Source organism: Salmo salar, chromosome 02 (genome assembly GCF_965601325.2).
Source record: "Salmo salar chromosome 02, fSalSal1, whole genome shotgun sequence".
Lineage (NCBI taxonomy): Eukaryota > Metazoa > Chordata > Actinopteri > Salmoniformes > Salmonidae > Salmo > Salmo salar.
In genome coordinates this window covers 49063105-49076725 of record NC_138292.1, presented here as the reverse complement: position 1 = coordinate 49076725, position 13621 = coordinate 49063105, and the positions used below count along the sequence as shown (strand labels likewise).

Below are 13621 nucleotides of genomic sequence, written 5' to 3'. Positions count from 1 at the left end.
ATTAACTGTAACTCAGTAAAATCTTTGAAAATTGTGCATGTTGTGTTTATATTTTTGTTCAGTGTAGGTATTATTGCTAGCAAATATGTAGTTATTTTCTAGCAACATTAGCTAACTTTCTCCCAGCAGTTTCAATCTAGCTAGCTAATAAAGCTTTTTTTTAATCAACTTTATCAGATGGATAGCTTAGCAAATATAGCTATTAGTTTTCCCCTCGCATTTAAAGCTGCCTGATACAGCTTGCCAGTGAAGTAGGATGAATTAAGTCAGAAGCCAGCTAGCAATGTCAAGTTCAGGCCTTTTACCAACAAAAATGTACAAGTGTAACAGTATAGCTACTGTCCATCTCCTCGCCCCAACCTGGGCTTGAACCAGGGACCCTCTGCACACAACAACTGACACCCACAAAGCATCGTTACCCATCACGCCAAAAGCCACGGCCCTTGCATTTGCAACTTCAGGTGACTTTAATTTACACTGTCTGCCTTATAGAAATATGTTGACGGACTGATAAATGTTTGGCTGTCTTACTCAAGTCATCACTATGGCCATCTGTTATTGGGCCCTCAATGTATTACCAGCGACAACACCTGGACAAAGTTTGCCATTGCAGTGTGCAAAAAATTTTAAATAATTCCAAACAGTAAAATTGTACTTTATTTCCAAGTTGGACCAGCAAATAATTGTGCAAGGGGGTACAGTGAACAGCTGTCTCAACTACATGGTGCTGACAAGAAATACTAGTACTCATCTTACTGATGCCGTGTGGGGGGGGGGGGGGGGGGGGGTGTTATTGCTTGGAACAAAAATGGGAATCTTAAAAGGCTGTGACTTGGGATTTCATTAAAAGGCTCGTCCACTATTTTCCCCACACACGCATACTGGAATCCTAAAGATTGTCATAAAAAAATAACTAAGCAAACTAGATTTTAAAAAACTGTTTCTCTCTTGCGTAATGATCATGATCTACTGAACCACATCCAAATACATTAGGGGATTTTTGCAGAGTGGGAGAGATTCAGAGCCCTCTTTAACAGAGACTAGTCAGTCTCACCCCTGCCCCATCACCACGTTCCCTCCACGGCATACCTGGCTCAGCACAGGAAGGCACATTCATCCACAAACCCCTCCCCCACATGTAGGTATTTAACACAGATCCCTCTGGTGCAGACCAACAAGGTCAACCTGAGGATACATCAACACTCCTGCTTGTCTTTGACCAACAGGACTGTGTGCTGCCCCCCGCTGGCCACCATCAGTACTATGCGGTTCTCCAGCTGCTTGCCCGTCATCTCTACAGGGCTCCATTCGTCGTCCTCCTCACCCGTGCCAAGCTGGAGGTTAGTGCCCATACCCCAGGCATACACAGACCCTGCAATAAATACACACATCAGCGGACCATATATAGACACAATGGCCTTGGAGTCATTCCTATCACAATTGCACACAATGTAGACATGCACAACATCAGCAGGTGATTATTTTTTTATAAACCAGAAATACACTAGCTATGACCTCACCTTGTTTGGTGACAGCGTAGCTGACCGATGCCCCACATGCCACCACCTGGGCTACATCCAGTCCTTCCACAGGCGTGGGCTCGCTCTTCTCCTCTGCCCCCTGGCCCAGACCCAGACGCCCATACTCTGCCCGGCCCAGGCTGTACACCTTCCCTATAGGAGGACAGAGAAAGGAGACATCTCTATCTTCCCAATTTGTGCTGCACTATGCAGTTGACAGATTCTTGAACAGTCCAAGTTATGACATAGTTGATCTGATCAAGAGCGTTTAAAATAAAAGATGGGCCCCGAAGCGCTTACCGGCAGAGTCGAGGCAGACTGTGTGGTGCTGTCCCCCTGAGAAGCCAATCCAGTTAATGGTGGAGTTTTTGAAGGTGGTAAGTTTTATTGGAACGAAGCACGTGTTGATGAGTTTGGTCCCTGGAAACATTAGTACAGAGGTCTATGGTCAATGGGTACTGTGTGACTCTCCAACACACCCAACTGCAATTCTAGAGCAGATCAGAGAATGCATAAATAACCAGGTTTCCAGCCAACCTTTCTATGCAAGTAAAGTACATGTCAGATAAAAAAAAAATGCTTCCTTTATGCGCATATATTGACAACCACCATATCAAAGTAAAAATGTGCATATTTCTTTATGCAGTTTTTTCCATTTTCACATGAAAATCTGTTGCCAATTGGATGGAAACCTAGCTATAGTTGACGAATTAAGCTCAAATTGGAGGATAAACCAAGTTCTGTTACAGTATTTCTGATGGTTGTCAAATACATTTTTATCTTATGCTCACCAAGCTGATGGTAGTTTGACAGTCCAAATCCGTAGACGTGGCCTTCTTTTGACACAGCAATGGTCATATAAGCCCCACAGAAGGCATCTGTGAAGTGAACTTTGCCTCTAGACTGGACCTTCACAATCTGAGGTATCAGCAACCGCACTGTAATCATACAGAAACACATGTCCTGACTGTCACCCATAGCAGTCAAAACAGAGAATAGTGGTATAGATATTCATTCATCATATGAGTGCTCACACCCAAACTACAGCTGAATGAATACAGCGTCAGAGGTAAATGGTTTCAGTTGGTACATACACAGCCCTTTCCTGCCCCCTCGGTTGGCAAAGAGCTCTGGCACCCTTCCCAGCTGCCCCTGCTCTCCGCAGCCTGATGTGTAGAGGTCACCGCTTGTGGTCAGCATCACCAAGTGGTCATTACCTGGGGGTCAGAGGTCATGAATATGGTCTTATAACCAGGGCAGCACTGAGCAAGAAACGATATGGTAGAAAGCTCAGATGTAGGACAAACATGCCCCTGACCTGCAGAAGGAATCACGTCAGTTGTAATCATATTTTTATTGAACGTGGTCCAGACCTCCGGTCAAGCAGAACTTATGTAGAGAAACCTTAAAGGTTTAGGGACAGAGTCCCCATTTCTCACCTGATGCTATTTTCATCACAGGCCCTTTCATGGGGACCTTGACAGGCACAGTAACCTTCTTCATAGGCTCTAGTAGACCAATGACTCCGCTGTTATCCTAATGCAAATGGGACAATGTGTGAAATGTGAGAATTGCAGGTTCTCTGAATTTGGTATATGACAGAGATGGCATATGCTGCTGCTATTGTTTATTATCTGTTACTTTATTCCTAGTTATACAGTGCATGTACATATCCACCTCGTACCCCTGCACATCGACTCGGTATAGGTACCCTGTGTATATAGCCAAGTTATCATTACATGTATTAATTTCTATTATTTTTCAATTTTCTCTGCATTGTTGAGAAAAGCCCACAAGTAAGCATTTAACTGTTAGTCCACACCTGTTTACGAAGCATGTCACAAATAAAATTGTATTCCATTTGATTAGTTAAAGGCAGATGCAATGCAAGTCAATGGAAAGTCAATGAAATGAAATGTAAAATGTAATATAATGAAAGTCCATTTAAGATTATTTGAGTAACAGAATGGTGCATAAACAGTTTCCAGGGTGTTTGACAGCAGTTAAACCCTGTCCCCTACTCACCCTGAAAGAGCCCCAGATGTATACTGCACCGTCGTCTGTGAGTGCAGCTGTGTGACTGTCCCCAGCAGACACCTGAACCACCCTCTCGTCCAGGGACACCTTTCCTGGCACCATCTCGGAGCCCTCCTCTGTAGTCTCTCGACCCAGAGCACCCTCGTCATTGCAGCCAAACGTGTAGATCTACACCAGTGACAAGCATCTTGTTACTAAGCAAAGTCATATATCCTTAAGATACAGTTTCTCAGCCCCAGGTTAATCTTAGTCCAGGGTATATGTATAAGTAGGAGTGCTGATCTAGGATCAGTTTTGCCTTTTAAATAAGACCTTATCCTAGATCAGCACTCTTACTATGAGCCAGTGTTAATTTTGGCAAAATCTAAAATAGCTGCCATTAGGCGGTTTAGTAATTTCCTCTTTTGGTCACATTTCCCACTACATTCTTCCCCCATGAAAGAATTTATATATACCTCCAACTTCAATAATGTTCACAATAAGATAGGCCTATTTGGACAAGGCTACAATTCCCACATAGCTGGCAACATCGCTTGTAGCAGATTGTAACAAAAGTCAGCCATTATTTAGGCTACAAAACCTTGGCTACTAGTAAAAGAATTTGGGCCCATACCGCTCAGATTCTCCCCATCATAACCTCGTGATGTGGGTAAATAACAGTGATTCCCCCCTTTTTATTTAAATGGGAGAACCTGAGCTTTCCAACAATGCCAAAATTAATAATTTACTCCTAATATTTCAGCAAATAGCCTTAGTATTTCCAATCAGATAAAAGCAACTGCACTCACATTTCCCAAACGCGAGAGCGTCAACAGATGAATAACAGCGCACATGGTAATAGAGCGTCTGATGTGATCAAAGCAAAAATAGCCTATATGAAAGTAAGAGAGTAAACATTAAAGGTTCTAAGTTGAGGTTAGTTACAATTGAAGTGTCCTGGCTGCACATCAGTTCAAAAGAGGAGTGACCTCCTGGTAGCTGTGTGTGTGTGGTAGAGCCAGACAGATGAGCTTCATCAGCCAGTGCAACTGAAAGACCACTGAGAGGGTCACATTATATTCCACAAAAGGCATGTATGCTTATGATGGGACACAAACGGCGCAAAGGAGCTTCATGTGAAATTATGTAAATTAGTATCACGTATAATTCTCATCTCTTTACATTTGTCAACTAAAATAAAATCATTTTTAATAGTTATTGTTTTCTGCAGGGCATTTCATCTCGTTATCATAATTTTTTTGCGTCAGGAAAAAGTAATAGACAAGTATTTTTCATAATTGTTGGTGAAATAAACACAGCTCTGAGCCAATTCATGAATACAGGGCCTGAACTAAAAAGCATTTCTAATAGATATTCTCAATTGAGCATTTTTTTCTCCCACCTTAATTTAACCAGGTAGGCCAGTTTAGAACAAGTTCTCATTTACAACTGCGACCTGGCCAAGATAAAGCAAAGCAGTGTGACAAAAAACAGAGTTACACATGGGATAAACAAACGTACAGTTAATAACATCTGTATACAGTGTGTGCAAATGAAGTAAGGAGGTAAGGCAATAAATAGGCCAATAGTGGCAAAGTAATTACAATTTAGCAATTGACACGAGTGATATATGTGCAGATGAGGATGTGCAAGTAGAAATACTGGTGTGCAAAAGAGCAGAAAAACAAAAACGGGATGAGATGGGTAGTTGGTTGGATGGATGGGTTATTTACAGATGGGCTGTGTACAGCTGCAGCGATCGGTAAGCTGCTCTGATCGGTAAGCTGCTCTGACAGCTGATGCTTAAAGTTAGTGAGGGAGATATAAGTCTCCAACTTCAGTGATTTTTTAAAAAGACCAGTAGCATGGTTAATCTGGATTTATGAAATTGGATGCAGCATCTTGAGACAGTTGAAGTTGGATCTGCCTCCTTCACTCACATTTCCAGTGTCACTGAGACAGACTGTGTGCATGCCCCCCGCCGCCACCTGCACCACACCCTCAGGCAGGGTCACCAGGGCCGGCCTCTTCCTCTCCATGATGTCCTCTCCCAGACCCAGCTGTCCTACGTCCCCTTGGCCCAGCACTAGAACCAGACCCTTCTCCTGCCCATGGCTGCTGTGGGAAACTGACACCAACAGTATTATTTAATCCAAACTGTAGTATGTTTATAAAAATGGCGCAATTAACAAGCACAGACGCTAATGATTCTATTTCAAAGGACTCATACTAGGAGTGTGTTCAAGTAGGCAGCTTGACAAAGAGATAGAACATCTAACAATAGACTTCATATTGGCTTAATAGAGTCAGTCAGTGGCTTACCTTTAACTTTCTTAGGATCGTTTACTTCCTCAGGTTTACTTTCCTTCGGTCTCTTATTAAGAGCCTTCTTTGCAGGCATGGCTACAACAGACCCTGCACGAAACAACTCGTGTGAAAAGATTTGAGGGGGAAATAAGCCTGTAGGAACAGAAAATGAAGACTGCAGTTAATATAGCAAATAATTATTTTAGGAAGGTTATTAGAGGAAGAACAATTCTAGATAACAGTTCCAATTCTGGGGTACAATAATATTGCTGCAGTAGGATATCAGTTACAAAGTATAATGTGACCTATGGAAGAGGGCAGTGTGAATTTGGACTTGGAACAGATGTCAGGAATTGGCTATTATTCAGTCAATGGCTAGCCTAACCAATGCGGACAGCTGTTGCACAAGATGTACGTGCAGCGAGACTTGGACTAGAGTGGTATGCAACCTTACGACCGACCGGCGCAAACAATATAGCTAGTTGTTCCTGGCTGCAAACAACCATCCAGTTAAAGTTAACAGGATGGTTGTTTGCAGCCAGGAACAACTAGCTATATTGTTTGCGCCTGTCGGTCGTAACGTTGCATACCACTCTAGTCCAAGTCTCGCTCCACGTACATCTTGTGCAACAGCCATGTGGTTGATACACGTCCCAGGGACATGGTGATGGCTATAGCTAGTACTGCCATCAATTGTCGGTACATTTGTTAGACTGGTGTATATTGCTACAGTAAATACAGAACTTAGTCACATTGGTCAGCTAGCTTGTTAGCTAGAACTAAGCTAATGTTAGCATACAAGCGCCTGTGGTTGCAATGACAACGTCAGCCAGCTAACGTTAGCTGGCTAAGTTAACAGTTGGCAATTGAGTTTGTTTAAACCAGAAAGTGTGCTAACGTGTTCGCTATTTTACCAACACAAAGCTAACGCTAACTAGCTGCACTTTAAACGGGAAGGTTAGGCTAGCTAACAATGCCAACAGGAGTTGGCTAACGTTATCTGAAAGTTAGCTTGCTAGCTGATTCATTGGTACATGGATGAAAATATCCCGCTAAACGAATCCAAATAACTAAACAGCTCGTGGTTATATTAAGATAACTCGTATATTCCGTTTTCACCAAGGGAAAAATATTAAATACCGACATACTTGCCTGTACCGTGGATTACTTTGGTAGCTAACAGATATGAAGCCACACTGGTTCAGTGTGCGTGTTACTGTAGGCTATCCCAGTCGGCAACTGTTCTACACAGACCACGCGCCCTCAATTTTTAAAGAGACAGTGGCCGTGTTAGAAATCTGTCTTGCCAATTACTGCACACCGAATGTACTATTTAGAACGTACTGTTTAGTAAAAACGAAAACAGTCTTAACGTATGCATCAAATTGTGTAGGTAGACTTGACAGAAATAGTAGTAAATGTTGAACTTGCACACATATCAACTTAAAACAGTTTGACTGCAGAATCGAAAATGCTGTCAGTCTGATCAAGGCGTTAAAGCTGCACTATACAGAAATCGCACCGCCATTTCCTGGTGGCAAAAATTCTAATAGTTCTAATACGTTTATGTGACAAAACAAGCACTTAAGTTTAGTTTTTGCTTCTTTTACTTTGAGTTTTGTACATCAGCTTCAAACTGCTGAAAATACAATATTTCTTGTTATGGAAAATATATTTCACAGCGGTTTAGCTGTTACAATGATTCTCTATACTAAACTTAACGGGAAGCATAGAAATAGCGCACATAAAACAGATTTACCGCTTCTTAGACTTGCTTTGAATGAGAATGACAGATCTATAACTCATATTTCTATGTGAATTTGGTCAATTTGCCCGAAAAGTTACAGATTGCAGCTCCTTTTCTTTCCTAGACTCCTTTCCTTCTTTCTTAGCGTCCTTTCATTTCCTCTTTTCCTAACTTCCTTTCCTTCTTCCATTCCTTTCCTCTCTACTGTGCGTTGTTGATACCTGCCAGAAAATAAAGGAAACACTTGAGTAAATGAGGGATACAAAGCATATTGAAAGCAGGTGCTTCTCTAAATGAAGCTAGGAAAGGAAAGTAAGCTAGGAAAGTAGAAATAGAGTTAGGAAAGGAGATACGGAAAGGGAGCGAGAAAAGGAATCTAGGAAAGAAAAGGAGGAACGAAAAGGAAGAAGGAAAGGAAGCTAGGAATAGGGATGGAGGTGAGGAAAGGGATGGAGGTGAGGAAAGGGATGTAGGGAAAGAAAGGAAGCAAGGAAAGGAGGAAAGGAAGCTAGGACAGGAAAGAAAGTTAGGAAAGGAGGAAAATAAAGGGAGTTGGGAAAGGGAGCGAGGAACGGAGAAAAGGAATCTAAGAAAGAAAATAGGGAAAGGAAAGGAAGAAGGAAAGGAAGCTAGGAAACGGGAGCTAGGAAAAGAGGAAAGGAGCTAGGAAAGGTAAGGAGATGAGGATAGGGAAGTTGGTGAGAACATTTAGGTTGGGAAGGAAAGGAAGCTAGGAAAGGAAAGAAAGCTAGGAAAGGAGGAACAGAAAAGGAGAGAGGAAAGGAGGAAAGGAATCTAAGAAAGAAAAGGTGGAGTACACATGTATGTGGTAGGGATTAAGGATCTAAACCTAGGCCAGTTAGTGACTAAGCCTACACGGCCTAACCATAAAGATCCTTCAAAGTCAACTCTGATTGATTGTATTTTAACGAATACCTCTGAGAAATATGTTTCTACTGGTGTTTCTACTAGTGACCATTGCCCAGTTGTTTGTGTTGGAGATGTGAGAATACAAAAATCTGAGCCTTGTGTCATCACAGACGAATTTTAAAAACTTACTTGAACAGGCTTTTTTACACAATCTTTATTTTAGTGACCTTGATTGTATTTCAGCTGTCACTGAACCAGATTTAGCTTTGAGCCTCGTCAATACTATTGTGGAAAATCATAATCCCTTAAAAAAAATTAAGGGTTAAAGGTAGATCGAAAGGACACAGGCTTAGGCCCAGACTGGTAAGCTTTTAAGCAACTGAGGCATAGCCGCGGGAAGTAGGGGTGCTGACTGTGATGCAGCACCCCCTAAAAAACAATATACTGTACTAGCTATATTGATAAATGCTATATTTTATACAGTGGCAAGAAAAGTATGTGAACCCTTTAGAAATACATGGATTTCTGCATAAACTGGTCATAAAATTTGATGTGAGCTTCATCTAGGTCACAACAATAGACAAACACAGTCTGCATAAACTAATGACACACAAACAATTATACGTTTTCATGTCTTTATTGAACACACCGTGAAAACATTCACAGTGCACAGGGTGGAAAAAGTATGTGAACCCTTGGATTTAATAACTGGTTGACCCTCCTTTGGCAGCAATAACCTCAACCATTACTATTGACTGTATGTTTGTTTTACTCCATGTGTAACTCTGTGTTGTTGTATGTGTCGAACTGCTTTGCTTTATCTTGGCCAGGTCGCAATTGTAAATGAGAACTTGTTCTCAACTTGCCTACCTGGTTAAATAAAGGTGAAATAAATCAAATAAAAAAAATAAAAACGTTTTCTGTAGTTGCAGATCAGACCTGCACAACAGTCAGGAGGAATTTTAAAGAGGACCATTACTCTTTACAAAACTGTTTAACTTCAGCAATATTCTTGGGATGTCTTGTGTGAACTAGTCTCTTGAGGTCATGCCACAGCATCTCAATCTGGTTGAGGTCAGGACTCTGACTGGGCCACTCCAGAAGGCATATTTTATTTTGTTGAAGCCAATCTGTTGTTGATTTTCTTCTGTGTTTTGGATTGTTGTCCTGTTGCATCACCCGACTTCTGTTGAGCTTCAATTGGCGGACAGATAGCCTAACATTCTTCTGCAAAATGTCTTGATAAACTTGAGAATTAATTTATCCGTCAATGATAGCAAGCTGTCCAGGTCCAGAGGAAGCAAAGCAGCCCCAAATCACAATGCTCCATCCAGCATACTTTACAGTTGGGATGAGGTTTTGATGTTGGTGTGCTGTGCCTTTTCTTCTCCACACAGTGTTGTGTTCCTTCCAAACAACTCAACTTTAGTTTAATCTGTCCACAGAATATTTTGCCAGTAGCACTGTGGAACATCCAGTTGCACTTTTGCAAACTTCAGACGTGCGGCAATGTTTTTTTTGGACAGCAGTGGCTTCTTCCGTGGTGCCCCACCATGAACACCATTCTTGTATAGTGTTTTGCATATCGTAGACTCCTCAACAGAGATGTTAGCATGTTCCAGAGATTTCTGGAGCTGACACTCTAGGATTCTTCTTAACCTCATTGAGCATTCTGAGCTGTGCTCTTGCAGTCATCTTTGCAGGACGGCCACTACTAAGGAGAGTAGCAACAGTGCTGAACTTTCTCCATTTATAGACAATTTGTCTTACTGTGGACTGATGAACATCAAGGCTTTAAGATGTACTTTTGTAACCCTTTCTATATTTATACAAGTAAACTTCTGAGATCTCTTTTGTTTGAGGCATGGTTCACATCAGGCAATGCTTCTTGTGAATAGCAAACTCAAATTTTGTGAGTGTTTTTTATAGGGCAAGGCAGCTCTAACCAACATCTCCAATCTCGTCTCATTGATTGGACTCCAGGTTAGCTGACTCCTGACTCCAATTAGCTTTTGGAGAAGTCATTAGTCTAGGGGTAGAACATACTTTTTCCAACCTACACTGTGAATGTTTAAATGATGTATTCAATATAGACAATAAAAATACAATAATTTGTGTGTTATTATGTTTGTCTATTGTTGACCAATTTATGCAGAACCCAGGTAATTCCAAAGGGTTCACATACTTTTTCTTGCCACTGTATATTATTATTAATATATATATTGTAACGGTTGTCGTCGGGAATGGAGGACCAAAACGCAGCAGGAATGTGGATGCTCATCTTGTATTTATTATAAAATAAAGTGAACACCAAAAAAACAACAAAACGAAGAACTCACAAACAACAAAACAGTCTTGTCAGGCTCACACACGCAAAACAAGAAACAACCTCCCACAAACACAAACACACCCTAATATATAGGACTCTCAATCAAAGGCAACTAGACAACCCCTGCCTCCAATTGAGAGTCCACACCCCAATTAACTAAACATAGAAACAGCCTAACTAGAAAGGACATAGAAATAGACTAACAGAGCAGTGACCAAAAAACCCGGAAATAATAAATTAAACACCCTGCTACATAAACCATCACCCCGAAACACAAACAAAATACCCTCTGCCACGTCCTGACCAAACTAGAATAGCAAATAATCTTATTACTGGTCAGGATGTGACAGTACCCCCCCCCCCCCCCTAAAGGTGCAGACCCCGGATGCACCTCATAAATTAAAAAATTAATTAAAAAAACAACAACAAAAAGAAAAATTCCCCCTAAACTAAAGGGAGGGAAGGGAGGGTGGCTGCCGTCAACGACGGAACCTGTGCTACACCCCCCCTCCCCAACCCACCTATACTGGAGGTGGTTCTGGCTCCGGCCTACTGTCCTCCAGAATGCAGACAGACTTGATCAGTTTCGGGCCGTAGGCAGACTCCCCTCGTTCCGGATCATCGGCAGACCTCTTCCGTTCCATACGGAAGGCAGACTTATTCGATATACAGTTAATCATATCTAGTTTCGAATCATTTTACATTTACATTTTAGTCATTTAGCAGACGCTCTTATCCAGAGCGACTTACAGTAGTGAATGCATACATTTCATTTCATACATTTTTTTTTCTGTGCTGGCCCCCCGTGGGAATCGAACCCACAACCCTGGCGTTGCAAACACCATGCTCTACCAACTGAGCTACAGGGAAGGCTAGACTTACTCAGTTCTGGGTTGCTGATAGACTCCCTTGGTTCCGGGTCATAGGCAGACTCACCCGGTTCCGGGTCATAGGCAGACCCCTTCGGTTCCGGGTCGCAGGCAGACTCCCTCGGTTCCGGGTCGCAGGCAGACTCCCTCGGTTCCGGGTCGCAGGCAGACTCCCTCGGTTCCGGGTCGCAGGCAGTCTCCCTCGGTTCCGGACTAGACACTGTTGCCGGATACTCTGGACCGCACACTGGTGCCGGATACTCCGGACCGCACACTGGTGCCGGATACTCCGGACCGCACACTGTTGCCGGATACTCCGGACCGCACACTGTTGCCGGATACTCCGGACCGCACACTGTTGCCGGATACTCTGGACCGCACACTGTTGCCAGATACTCTGGACCGCACACTGTTGCCAGGTACTCTGGACTGCACACTATTGCCGAACTCTCGAGGGTGGGCTGACGCACTGGAAGCCTGATGCGTGGTACTGGTACTGGATGTGCCAGTCTGAGGACACGCACTTCAGGGCTAGTGCGGGGAGCGGGAACAGGCCGAGTCAGACTGGGTTGACGCACTAGAAGCCTGATGCGTGGTGCTGGTACTGGAGGTATCAGCCTGGGAACACGCACCTCAGGTTTAGTGCGGGTAGCGGGAACGGGACGAGTCGGACTGGGTTGACGCACTAGAAGCCTGATGCGTGGTGCTGGTACTGGAGGTATCAGCCTGGGAACACGCACCTCAGGGCTAGTGCGGGGAGCGGGAACAGGACGAGTCGGACTGGGCTGACGCACTGGACCGTAGAGGCGTACTGGCGGTCTCGAGCACAGAACTGGCATCGCTCTAACTGGCTGGATGCCCACTTCCTCCTGGCAAATGCGGGGAGCTGGTATTGCGCGTACCGGCCTATTTATTATAAAATAAAGTGAACACCAAAAAACAACAAAACAAAGAACTCACGAACAACAAAACAGTCTTGTCAGGCTCACACACGCAAAACAAGAAACAACCTCCCACAAATCACAAACACACCCTAATATATAGGACTCTCAATCAAAGGCAACTAGACAACCCCTGCCTCCAATTGAGAGTCCACACCCCAATTAACTAAACATAGAAACAGACTAACTAGAAAGAACATAGAAATAGACTAACATAGAGCAGTGACCAAAAAACCCGGAAATAATAAATCAAACACCCTACTACATAAACCATCACCCCGAAACACATAAACAAAATACCCTCTGCCACGTCCTGACCAAACTACAATAGCAAATAATCTTATTACTGGTCAGGATGTGACATATATATATATTTTTTACAAAAGTAGTGCATTGGGTCTTTACTAGTATTAGCGTACCAATATAGACTTCTGTTAGGTGGGCAACAACGCTGGCCCCTAAAAAATTCAGCATCTCAGCTTTGGAAAAAAAGGCAGTTGTATAATTATTTTAATTTGACCTTTATTTAATAACCAGTAGGCCAGTTGAGAACAAGTTCTCATTTACAACTGCGACCTGGCCAAGATAAAGCAAAGCAGTGCGACAAAAACAACAACACAGAGTTACACTTAAACAAATGTACAGTCAATAACACAAAATAAGAGACAAATATAAACATCTATCTACAGTGTGTGCAAATGTAGAGAGTAGGGAGGTAGGAAATAAATAGGCCCTAAAGGTGAAAATAATTACAATTTAGCATTAATACTGGAGTGATAGATGTGCAGATGATGATGTGCAATTAGAGATACTGGGGTGGAAAAGAGCAAGAGGGTAAGTAATAATATGGGGATGAGGTAGTTGGGTGTACTATTTACAGATTGGCTGTGTACAGGTACAGTGATTGGTAAGCTGCTCAGACAGCTGATGCTTAAAGTTAGTGAGGGAGATATAAGACTCCAGCTTCAGAGATTTTTGCAATTCGTTCCAGTCAATGGCAGCAGAGAACTGGAAGGAAAGGC

General features: G+C 42.7%; 1 protein-coding gene across 2 annotated transcripts; it reads right to left on the bottom strand.

Moving 5' to 3' along the window:
• Window positions 1-634: 634 nt before the first annotated feature.
• On the bottom strand, window positions 635-7083 carry rcc1 (regulator of chromosome condensation 1). 2 transcript variants are annotated; one of them, NM_001173713.1, is given in 10 exon segments: window positions 635-1372; window positions 1521-1673; window positions 1821-1940; window positions 2312-2458; window positions 2615-2737; window positions 2960-3056; window positions 3546-3725; window positions 5477-5664; window positions 5859-5996; window positions 6996-7054. In NM_001173713.1, coding segments are annotated over 9 exon segments (1263 nt in total). In that variant the 5' UTR covers window positions 5938-5996; window positions 6996-7054; the 3' UTR covers window positions 635-1196.
• Window positions 7084-13621: the final 6538 nt, after the last annotated feature.